Source organism: Agelaius phoeniceus, chromosome 1, assembly GCF_051311805.1.
Source record: "Agelaius phoeniceus isolate bAgePho1 chromosome 1, bAgePho1.hap1, whole genome shotgun sequence".
Taxonomy (NCBI): domain Eukaryota; kingdom Metazoa; phylum Chordata; class Aves; order Passeriformes; family Icteridae; genus Agelaius; species Agelaius phoeniceus.
Window position 1 is genome coordinate 102,914,783 of NC_135265.1, and position 12,177 is coordinate 102,926,959.

The window sequence follows — 12,177 nt, forward strand, 5'->3', positions numbered from 1 at the left end:
TTAATTCCTTCCCCAGGTTACCAATGGGAGAGTCTCGGGACATGGAGGTCATTGTGGATAGGAAACTGGAAGACTCTGTGAGATGGGGAAGAGGGGAGAGGTCCTCCATCTGCTCCTTAAGGCCCTCTCCAATGTGATCAACCTTTTCCAGGAAGGTCTGAAGCTCCTTCCGGAAAGCTTTCATCCTGGTGTTGACAGTGTCCAGAAGCTCTGGTTCATGCTTATCTTCTCCCCTTTCCTCACCACTTCTGAAATCCTGCTCTGTGGATGGGCTGCTGGTTACGTGCACCTTTGCATCATAAATCAAGCTGTCCGTATCGGTGATAAGGCGTTCCACAGTCCTCTCAAGTCGCTCGGCCTCACGTTTGATGTTAATTAATGACTCAGTGTCCTCTTTCACTCTCATGAGCTCGGCGGAGCACAGGTCGCTCACTTCTGATGGCTTCCCACTCCCAAAACCCGACGTCTTCTCATATACTTCTTCAGAGTCACTCTCGCCCCCAATGGGCCCCTCTCTCTTTGGCTGTGGCGGACGACCATCTTCGCTGTCACTCTCTTTTTTCCCAGCATCACTGTCGGCATCGCTGTCCCTGGGGCTGGAAGTGCGCAGGCCCAGGTGAGAGGCCAGATCGTAACGCTGGACGTTGGACATCAGGACCCTGTTCTCATACTGGAGCTTCATCACTTTCCCGCTCAGCTCATTGATTTGTGACCTGGCCGACTTCAGCTCCTCTTGCAAGGTCCCACCACCCTTGGATGCTGCATCATCCAACCAGCCTGGTTCCTGGCCCGGCTCGAACTTGAATTTGTTCAGCTCATTCGTTAGCTGCTTGTTGTGATCCTCAATTTCAGAGATTGACCTCCTCAGCAGCTCTGCTTCCTCTTCCACAAACTGCAGGTGCCTGCGTAGCTCTGTGGCTGACTCCACAGAGTCTCCGTAGGGCGAGGTAGGAATGCTTGAAATGTGGTCCCTGCTGAGACACTCTTTTTCATATTGGCACCTCATATCCTCCATCTCAGCTTTAATCCCCCTGTTCTCCACCTCCAGTTCCACTATTTTTCTGCCCAGTATGTTGGCTTCCTCCTCCACCAGCTTCAAACGAAGCTTCAGCTCAGCCTCCCTGGTGCTGGGTGGGCCCCCTGCTTCCCCAGTAGGCAGGGGACTGTCCACATCTCCATAGATGGACTTGTACTTCTGGAGCTCCTGCTCCAGTTCGTCCTTCTCCCTGCCCAGTTTGGCCATCTTCTTACGCATCAGCGCTGCCTCCTCTTTGGCAAACTGGAGCTGGCACTTCAAATCAGCACTGTCCTCCTGCCAAGAATAATCACCCCCCCAACCCAAGATTATATTACAATAGAAGAACAACCAGCAGCTTGTTTTCCAAAATCTCCACCTCCCCATCCTCTGACCTGTATCTGTTAAGTATGCAAACAATTCACAGACAGAGCTGCGCAAACCACACAGTTGACACATTTCATGGCTTGGTCTTGGTTAAATTGGCAAAGCAGCTTGACCAGAGTTAAAGAGGGAGAAAAAAAAGTGTGCCTGTGCAAGTGTTCAGTGATGTAAGAGTGCCAACACAATATTTTTTCTCAAATGCTGAGCAGACTTTGTGGAAAATAATGACTCAAATGAAAAGGTTCCATGATTTGCTGGCACTTTTTGTTCCATTCACTTTTTGTTCCATTTACCTTTAATGACACGCTTGTTCCCCTTAAGCACCATGAAACAAAGACTACTCAGATGAATTTGCTCATCAAAATCTCAAATTTTGGGCTCCTTCAGCTAGAAAGCACAACAAAGATGTGCTAAGCTGCATGGCTGACTTGAAAAGTGAAGACTTTAATTACCATGATCTCACAATGCTGTGAAATAGACAAAGTTCCTAACTTGCTTTCCAAATAGGAAACACACTGTTTTGTCTACTGCTGTTATTATTAGGACAGAGCAGATTGTGACCTCTGTTTCTGGGATGAACTGTTCACAAGGGAGATCAGTGAAAACATGTGAAAAAGCGAAGAAAAATTCATTAAATCATGTTTACATCCAAATCCATCCCATGTGAAAACCTGCATTTTTCAGGAAGTACCAGGGTATTGAATGACTATTTGGGGTTTTTTGTGTGTGTTGGGCATTAAAGAGTACTGCATCTCATCTCAAATGAAAACTCCAGTGTGTATTGTGCTGAAATAAGAGACAAGGTTAAGTAAATTCTAAGCCAATGAACAATTTCTTTGCATGAATCACTTTCATGAATTGTCATGGAGATACAGGCACTTGGCCTCAAAAGAGACACATTTATCAGCATTAGCAGTATAATGGAAGGCAGGCTTTGAAAGATGATCTCCTGAGACAGCAGATTTTATCATTGTTGGTAGGCCATGTGGACATATGTGCAATTATATATGGAAAATTCATTTCGGTCTCCGGAGCACTGTTATCTTTCACAAGCACCATTTTGTTTTAATTCCTAATAATGGAAACCAAATTCAGAGGAAAACATAACTGACTTTAATTGTTCACCCAGATCAGGCTATGAAAAAAAAATTACGAAACTAATTATGGCTCAGCAATCTGAGGAAATTATTTAATTTCTATAGCACAGATCCTAGCACCCTGGTCTTCTATGTTACCTAGATTAATTTTGCCACATTCTACTTACACAAATACTAATTATGACTTAATTTCAGCTGTTAATAACTGAATAGACACAAAAGCAATTGGTTGTATACTTCTGAACCCAGTAAGCTTTCTGATTGATGCTGCCTGCTGCAGGTTGTGACTTTAAAATGCTAAATAGAAAAAAAGTTAACTTACATGTTAAAAATATGATAGACATAAAAATTAGTCAAACTTTTTGTTAATATGCGGTTTTAATTGACAACCAAGAGCCAAACACAACTGCAATCAGCTCATGGGTTGATTAAAATTTTGGTCATCGTGTCTCTGGCATCAGAAATATAAGTTTTAAATTAATTCAAGCAAGGTACTTATGATTGATTAGAAGCAAAGCCTTAGAAGATAGACTTTCTATCCTCTCTATTGTCTCCTTGTATACATGTCTCTTTTTCACACATGTATTTAAAAATTGCTTTTCTCTTTATAACTCAAAAGTGCAAATTAAGAATCGAATTAAAACCTGGGAAAATCCTATGCGGCCTCTACTGCAGTCACTCTGAATTTTGGTTGCTCTGGCTGGATAAGACTGTATGATTAAAGCATCATCTTTTTCCAGGGTTGTGCAACACATTACCTCTGTTTTTCCTATCATGGTGAATCAGTTTATCCCCAGAGCTCTAGGTTTTGCTTTTAGGGAAATACAAAGATCACAAGGAAAGTTACAGCCAGACTAGTGCTGCACATCAGAACCCACAGGTGGGATGATTACTCCTGGTTATTTATTTATTTATCTGTTAATAGCTGGTCTGACATTTTTTTTATTCTGTCTTTGTAATCCTGCATTCCTTACCCAACTCCTTGTCTGCCTTTGGCTTCAAGAGCCCAGCTGTCTGTGGCAGTGGCTGGTGCCTTGCACCTCCCTGGCTGGAGCAATGCCTGGCTGAAGGGGCAGCCTGCCCCATTCCTCTGCTCTGGGAGCACCAGGGCCCTGCTGCCACCCTGGGCTCTGAGGCACCTCCAGCCAGACACCCACTGCCCTTCAGACAGTACAAATCACAGCACTTGGGACAACACACTCAGAGCTTTGATGCTTTTGAAGAAAAGGGAAAGGCTTCGATGGGCTCAGGGTCAGGGCCCCAATGTTTTTGCTCAGCATCACTGCACGACTCAGTGCATCTGTGGAGTTAGTGTGTTATTATTGCAGGACAAAACCACTTTTAACTCCTTTAATGGCATCACTTTATTGCCAGGTTTTGTCTTAGCTATTTTATTTTTTTTAAAGGATCAAACTTTCAAGTTTTGTTTTTTCGCAAGAGCTGAAACAAGCAAGATTTTTTTTCATTAGACAAACACAAGCCTTATACAAAACAACAGAGCTGATGGATGTTAATCTTGCCTACTAAATATGGATCCCATCTGGAAAGGTGAGAAAGCTCTAGATCTTCCTCACTTCCCTGCCAGGGAACATCCCATTCCCCTGACAGCATTTTTTCCAAAGGAAAAGAATGGTCAGGAGAGATTTATCAGCCAGATCTAAGCATGCCAGAAGGGTAGGACTCCAACCTTCATGCATCTGTCCCTCTGAAACTTTGTGTACAGAAATATCACTGATTTCTTGATCAGTTGAAACCAAGTAGAAACAGTGCGAGAGTGAGACACCCACACAGGCAAAGCAGAATTTTGACATATAAGGCAAACTAAAGAGAGGCCAAATCACTGAAACTAATAGCTCATTATTAGTTAAATTGTGAATAAAAAGAAAGGAGAGGGGAAAAAAGAAAAAAGAGGAAAAATAGCCTTTCCATGGTTTTGGAGGAACAAGAGGCTCAAATCCCAGGGGCTGAATATGTACAATGGCCTCCTGACTGTATTAAACATCCAGTATATGTGCATGCTCTCCTAAAATGTGTACATAGGGCAAATCATAAAGAAAGAAAAGAAGGAACAGCAGTGCAAAGATGTGACAGTCACGGTGTTCTGTCATGGACGTTGAGAGATCATTAAGGATAAATGGGAGCTAATGATTACCGATGGTGATAATTTGCATGCAATTGCACTGCGGCTCTGCATGGCACTTCAGAAGGATGTTAATGGGTAAAAAAAGCAGAAGAAAAAAGCCCAGATCCTTCCCCACAGAGTCTGCTGTCTAATTTAGACAAATGTAGAATGTGGAGATAAAGAAATGAAATGTATAAGAAATAAATTAACTTAATTATGCAATGTAAATGCATAATGTGTGAGAGATGTGATCAGAATGAAGAGCTGATCAAAAATTCCCCAATACAATATTTCTTTTCTGGCAAGAAGACACAAAGCTAGATAGAGGCCAACACCATCTCCTCTACCACCACCACCAGCTCAAGGGAACTGCCAGGCAGAAGACTGGTAAGCAATTTTGGGGTTGCAGGTCTGATGACAAGGCAGTACAACCAGCACCCAAGCATCTGGCTGAGTGCCAGCACTCCTACCTTGCGCTGGAGAACCACTTTTCTTTGTGGTTTGCCTGGTGCCTGGTATTTTCCAAGAAGCTCCGTTTTGCAATTCTGCTGAATAAAAACTTTTTTTCTTCAATACTGCTAGAGGTGGGAGAGTGCTACTACAAATTCTGCTTTTACACAGCTTTAAGACAATCAGCTTCATGGGCATTATTTACTTGGTGTGCCCTGTGGTGGGTGTGAAGTTCCAGTTAATTTTCATGACGAGCTTGCAGTAAGTAAAAACACCAGTCTTGCCACATGCTGTATGTATCTGTACACATGTGGATGCACAGAATCTAAGTTTGAGGCCTCCTCAGTCACAAAATATATAATGGGTGTTAATTCTAGGTATTTAAGGCATCTGTCCCTGAAGAGCAGCATTTTGAACCTCCTGGCCTGTGTCTGTACCAACCCTTTTGGGCCATGCCCAGGACCTGGCAGCTGCTTGACCAGGTCAGGCATGTGCTGTGATGTGCCTTGATCTCAACCAGCAAATACCTCTGAATGGATGCCTGGGTTTGGAGACACTGGAGATATTGGTAATATCCTAGAATTGGGAGAAAGCCAGGACATGTACATATAGGCTGGGCTATGTTAGCATATAAGGTTATTTTTTGGTCTTTTTTACCCTAAAGAGTTGGTGAAGAAAACTGAATGGCCACCTTGCAGACTGCTGATGCAATGGTTTTCATTTCCAGCCCCAAGTCCTTTGTTTGCAAGAGTTATGATGTGTGGGTAGTGGGTAAAAGTTTTTCTCCCCCTGTGCCTTCTGGGATCACTTCTCTTTGTTGAGAGCAGTGCTGAGCTCACACTTAGTTACTCAGTTCATTTTCTGAAGTTAATTTTGTTAATTTTGTGAAATCTTTTTAAGGCTTTCCAAAGCAAACTGAAGCTGCTCTTAATGCCTGGATTTGGGTGGAGGAAGCAAGCACGAGGATCCATTCTCTTTGCACAGTTCTGTATTTCCAGGAATGAGGAAAGGAAGGACAGTGCTGCTCACAAACCCCAATGGACACAATTGTGCCTTCATGCAGCTTCATCTGTAATTTGCATGTGTGTGGGCATGTGTATATATTTCATCTGTGTATTTTACATACTTGGAGAAAAACAAACTCTGACCTGACTGACGACTTAAATAATTCTCCATAGCAAGAGCCTCATTTTAAGGTATGATTAAGCCATGCTTGTGTCATCTTGGCCGGGACACTCAGTCTGCTGTGGCCTGGGAAAGCAGGCTGAAGTGCCCTGGCCACTGGCCAGTCTCCTAGTATGCCCACTCAGCTGCCTGCCCTACCCCCTCAAGTTCAACAGATTGTAGTGATTTATTATGGTTTCAATTACAAATCAATGGACTTTAGGACTAGACAACCCCAAGGTCTCGGCTGTGTACGCTGAGCCTGCCGAGGGGGCAGCAGGGGAAGTGCATCCCTTCTCTAATGAAGGCACAATGTCTCTCCTGGCTCCTTTCCCAGCAAGGTGAAATACTATCCCCATCTCCCTGGCTATAAACAGTAACTGTGCTGGGAAAAGCTTTAACTCCTACAGTCAGCACAAAAAGCAGAGGAAACCAGGCGGACTGCTTTCCTGAGAAGGACTGACCAACGAGATTCCAATAAAACACGTGTCCAAAGAGAGACTGAGTGGGCAGCTTGGGCTCTCTGAGGTACCTCAGCTTTGGGGAGCACAAGTTCCTGCAACATCAGGGAGATCAAAGGAGACACGAGAGCTCAAGAGGTGTCACTGCAGTGTGTGAACTGCATTCCTGCCAAGACACTCATTAGCACAAAACCTTTGGCACAGTGTATAAATTTAGTTAGTCCCTAAGCTGTGATCCAATTATTTTGTGAGGCAAGGTGATTTGCTCCTCTTGTAGCAAACCTGCAGCCTCAATCAATGGATACAGGCACAATGAGCCTGAGAAGCTGCACAGTTTAGAGACTGCACTTCTGTCCTAAATTGCTTCTACATTATCTCTGGGAGGTCTCAGTAGATTAAGGTCTAATTGCACTCAAGTTAATATACCTGATGGCCAGTCAAAACCCATAAAAATAAATTTTGAGTTGTATCATGTGATTTTTGCTCAAAGTTACATGTTCATGGAAACCATACCTGGGTAAATGTCTTTTTTTCTTTGTGGATTTCTCTGCTGCCTCTCCTCTTCAGGGAACTCTGCAAGAGAAGCAACGCTGTGTTATTGATAAGCTAAATACAAAGCCTGCAAGTCTGGCAGGTTTCACCACTATACAATTAATTAAGGAGAGGGAAAGAAAAAAAGAAAGAATATTCTCCTGAACAGCTGGGGATTTAATTTTTCATGATAATCCTTAAAAGAACAAGGTGATCATGTCCTTGTCAGTGAATCTTTTAATGCCCAAAATTTCCCACCAAAATAAGGAATAAAATTAGTTAAAACTTCACAGAGGGGGGAACATCCTGCCCCCCCGCCCCCCCCCCCCCTTTTCTTCTATGGACCACCACAATTTTGGCTAAACTTTCTTTTTGCATGGGGCAATGATGCATGTTTGATTAATCCAGGGCAGAAGTCCAAGAATCTTACTCACAGTCGATGTGAAACACGTGGTGGAAACCTCAGAGGAAAGCAACCCCCCAAAAAATAGGCAAGGACATGCATGTTTAAGCTATGTGGCATAACATTATGTGTTAACCCGTGCTAGCAAACATACTGAAGAGCCCAGATAAAGACCAGATAATTCTCCGGGTATTTTTGAATTTACTTCATAAACCAGATATTATTGGTTTTGCAAATCTTTATATCCCTTTATAAACAAATATTTTTAAGACATGGAAATGATATCATCATCACTGCTTCACCGAGAAACCCCTCATTTCCCAAATGGAAAAGCACAGTTTTCCTGAGAAGTGAGAGGTAGAGCACTATCAGGATGTTACCAATGTTTACTTGTGTGTCAAGACTGGTTTCCAAACCAGTGTGAGCCGGGCCTATTTAAAAAAGGCATATTTTTGACACTTATCAGGTTGAGGGGATCAATAGTTATCAGAGGAAAAAAAAAGGCAGAAAGCTGGGAACTGCAGAGTTTGAATTCAAAGCAGGCTGTGTTGCTCTATCTGTGCCCAGAACCTGAAGGCTGATACTCTCCAGATCACCCCAATATTCTGGCCTCTTTTATTTATTACTTCAGTTTATATTTGCTCTGTGGAGGACAATTTCCAGCTGAGGTAAAGCCTGGGTTGTCATGGGTAGCCCACAGTTGGTAAGATGGGTTGCCCTGCTCCTCTGGTCCATGTGATGGAGCAGTGTCCCTGGACCAGCACCTGCTCCCATGTCAGGTGGGCTAAATCCCAGTCTCTGTAACCCACACTGACCCAGCATTGCAAACCAGGAGGGAAGAGGAAGGGGCAGGAGGGAGAGTCATCCTGTTAATTAGCTAAGTCCAGCCTCGTGCCCAGCCATGAGCTGGCAGAAAACACGATGAGAGCTCGGGGACCAGCACACACACCACACACAAATCTGAACCAAGAGCTTTCCCTGGCTTTGTGGTTTCTGTCTGTTCAGCTATGCAGCTACTGCGCATTATAATTATTGCACACTAAGACAAATCTCTCCTTCTACTCTTTGTTATACACAGATAAGTAGTTAAAACCCATTCATACGCAGCACCATATGCCCAAGACATACTACAGTTTATTTTTGCTAATCTGCTCTCTACTTTAATCCAGTGATTTGCTATAACTAATGAAGCTGAGTAAGAGAAATGTCTTTTTCTGGATACTGAAACAGTTCAATAAAAAAAGACTTTAAACACTAAAATCACCATATGAAAACCTGTTACACAAGCTTAGGCAGGATAAACAGTTACTGTTTTCTCTCCCTTTTTTTCTTTTTTTTTTTTTAATGTGGTGTTATTCTAGAAGCAGATATGTCACTGAAAGCAATCACCAGTCAGCAGCATCACTCCCAGGCACACAAGAGGGATCACATTCTGGTTGAATAGAGATGGGGCATAGCCCTGGTCCTCACATGTGACTTCTTTTCGATGTGACTTCAAGCAAGAGCAACTTGAGTGAAAGGAGGTTGTCTGGATACTGCATGTAATTTGTAAGCCCTTAGAGTCAGGGATGAGGCAATCAATTTCTATAGAGGCCTCAATGCCCAGTTGTAGCAAATAGCTGCTCATCATGCTAGAAATGAAAAGCCTTGTGCCAAATGCTAAAACCTCTTGCTCTTAGGCAAAAGGTAACACTTAGACACATCCAGCTCGAGAAACTAGGGGATATAAACACATGGACTACAGTGTGCAAGATAAAGTAATAAAGACTTTGCTGTGTAGTATGGGACAATACCTGGAAAACAAGGGGAAGGGAATTAAAATCATGGTAGATGACATGGATGACAGGCTGAGAAACAGGTAGGTAGCAATCCAGCTTTGGAAACTGTAAGCTCCACTCCTAACTGAAACAATTAATTCCACAGATCCAGACTAACAGGTTTGTAACATATTGCCTTAGATGAGGCCTCATTTTAAGCATTTTCACACTGTGCTGTTTGGATTTGCATAAGAACAACTTTGTAATCAGTGCTCAGGTGGGAGCTTTGTATTTCCATAAGGCAGAGACTCAACCTTAGGCTGAGTCTGTGCTCGGTGTAAGAAAAAGACAGGAACATTTACCTTTGGGGACTGCCAGTGGATTACAGGGAGAAACTTCCCTCACATGGATCAGTGGAGGACTTGAACACAAGCATGGCAGCAAGGCACTGCCTGCTCATAACCCCCTAAGCCCTACACGAAAACAAGGCATATCTCCATTTCAGCACTATGGGACCAGGCTGCACTTGTGTATGAAACACCAGCCAATACAGCTGGGCTAAGGGCAGAGGCTGCTGCTGCTAAAAGTAGGGGAATGTGCTACAAGCTTAAATAATTTAAAATTCAAAATGGCCCAATAAATGAGCGTTTCTCTTTGATGTACAGGAGATTGGCATCAGAAGCTGATATGAATTAATGCTTGAAGGAACATTTCTATACTACTTTCTATACTCAAGAGACCAGCCAGGGTTGGCTGTCTACCAAGAAGTCTTTCAATGATGGTTAAACAAGATTTTATTAGTCCTTTGGTTAACAGAGTCTCTTAAGGAAGTGGTTACTTGTGCAGACATTTCCTACCTTTCACTGCAATTTATTGATGGACCTCTTGGCTACCAAAGAGAGCTAACATATGGAGGCCCAGTGTTTTAAAAGTTAAACTTCCCAAAAGATTATTTGGTGTAGGGATTACAGTATTAACAGTGGAAAGAGGCACAATGATTTTTACTTTCCCTAGGAGCCTAGCAGGGATGGGAAGAGGTAATTTGCATTTTCTGTTTAATTCCATTTTTACCAGCTCAAAGGAGAGTCCTGCAAACTGAACAGTGAAAGTGAGCAGTGAAACCCACGTGGGGAACAGCAAGCAGGAGTCAATGCACTGGAACTGGTGGTTGGGCAAAATATGGAAATAAAATTTGAGTTAAGAGCAATTGTACATGTAAGCACATGATAGACTACAAGTTTACATACTGAAGCAAGTGCAGAGTAGGATGAGAATAGAGCTGTAAACAGGCATTGGTAGAGAAGGATTTGAGAGAACCAAGAGTCCTTAAGAGCTGCCATCCTGTCATTTTATTCACTGCTGCTGAGAGGAGCAGGTAATTTGGGTGGCAGTCTGACATCTGCAGGCAAGCGTGGGCTTGCTATCATATGTGCATCAAACTGAACCTGCAAAATTCAGTAGCCAGTCACTGAAGTGACAATGCCTGCAACTCAAAAACAGAGAGGCTGGGTTGGAAAGTCCAGCCCTGAAGGCAGTTTCTATTACTGTGATGTGTGAGGAATTACACACCAGCATCACTGGCGCTTATGAGCTGTATTAATAATGTTCTGTGCCAGTGATGGCTTGCTACTGATTGCTTTGAAACGGATAATCACAATTTTCATTTGCATGCATTAGAAGATACTGCCTGTGAGGGACCTGACAGTATTTTAAAAAATTATGCACAATGGACCGCATCCACTTGCTCCAAATCCAGTAGTAGGTGACACAGACCACTTGCAGATTACCAGGAACTGCAAGGCCAACAGCTTCAGAGCTGCACATTGGCATTTCATAACAAGAGCTAAATTCTTGCTAGCTGTTGGGGTCTCTCATGTTCAAGAATGAACAAACCATCCAGAGGGACATAATCTCTGCCCCACAGAATGTGACTCATCAAGAGATCCTGCCAATGGACCGACTTTTTCATAGCACTTACTCTCCAAGAAACACCAGTGGTTTAAATGAAGGTAATTCTGCTTGGCATCTATGTGAATCAGAAGAAAACCAGATCCTCTTGTTAACAGATGGTCAGAGGGTGGATTTATCCCCAAGAGATGTAAACCAGTGTTCATTAACTGCACCACCAATCAGGAACACTTCACTGAGAGCGTTTTCCAGGCACTGTGCAGGACTGCATAGGAAGATTCTGTCAGGAGATGAAAAAGGATGGGGATCTCCATGTTCCTTCTCCAGAAAACCCCCTCCACACAAATGAAGCTCTGATGGCCACTGCAGGCTGTTTCCCTCTTAACTTTTTGCTGCTTTGGACTTGCCAGACTCTGACAATGAAGACATGCATGATTCTCCTTCATCTCACTGTTTTAGAGCTCTCCCTGTTTGTCCAGGGAAAAACTCTTTGTGCAGAGGTCTGACACTCTTAAATCAGTGATGAATAAACTCCTCTTAGAAGAAAAAAACATGTCCTGAACAATGACCAGAACCTGTTTCTTTAGAAGGGGCAGATTTTAGATATCACACTGCGCTGTCCTTTACTGTTACCAGCCCATTTGGGAAAAGGAAGCATTTCCCATTTCTGTAACAATATCCTTTATTTAAGGTAGGACAGGGTGACTTTCCATTCTTTCTTTAGGCCTGAAGTGTCTCTAAGTCCCAAGTATTCGACTGAAGATCTGCTTTGCTGCCATCCCATTCTTCTGTATTTCAGCAGCTGCGCAGTGAAAGTACAGCTTTTTCTTTGTGAACTCTTGTACATATCTACAGGATGGTTAATGGAACTGGAAACTACAATGA

The 12,177-nt window shown here is 43.1% G+C and overlaps 1 protein-coding gene across 7 annotated transcripts in view; it reads right to left on the reverse strand.

Annotated features, from left to right (window-relative positions):
* The window catches only part of MTCL1 (microtubule crosslinking factor 1), a 103,131-nt gene that overhangs the window by 41,269 nt on the left and 49,685 nt on the right, over window positions 1-12,177 (reverse strand). For 5 of the 7 annotated variants that reach the window (XM_077184260.1, XM_077184256.1, XM_077184254.1 and 2 more), the window contains exons 4-6: window positions 7,207-7,266; window positions 5,089-5,163; window positions 1-1,312 (exon numbers count right to left, since the gene is read on the reverse strand). The exon at window positions 1-1,312 is cut by the window's left edge and continues 14 nt beyond it. In XM_077184260.1, the coding sequence (XP_077040375.1) occupies window positions 1-1,312; window positions 5,089-5,163; window positions 7,207-7,266 (1,447 nt within the window). The remainder of the gene's footprint in view (window positions 1,313-5,088; window positions 5,164-7,206; window positions 7,267-12,177) is intronic. The other 2 variants (XM_077184255.1, XM_077184261.1) reach the window with 1 other exon arrangement.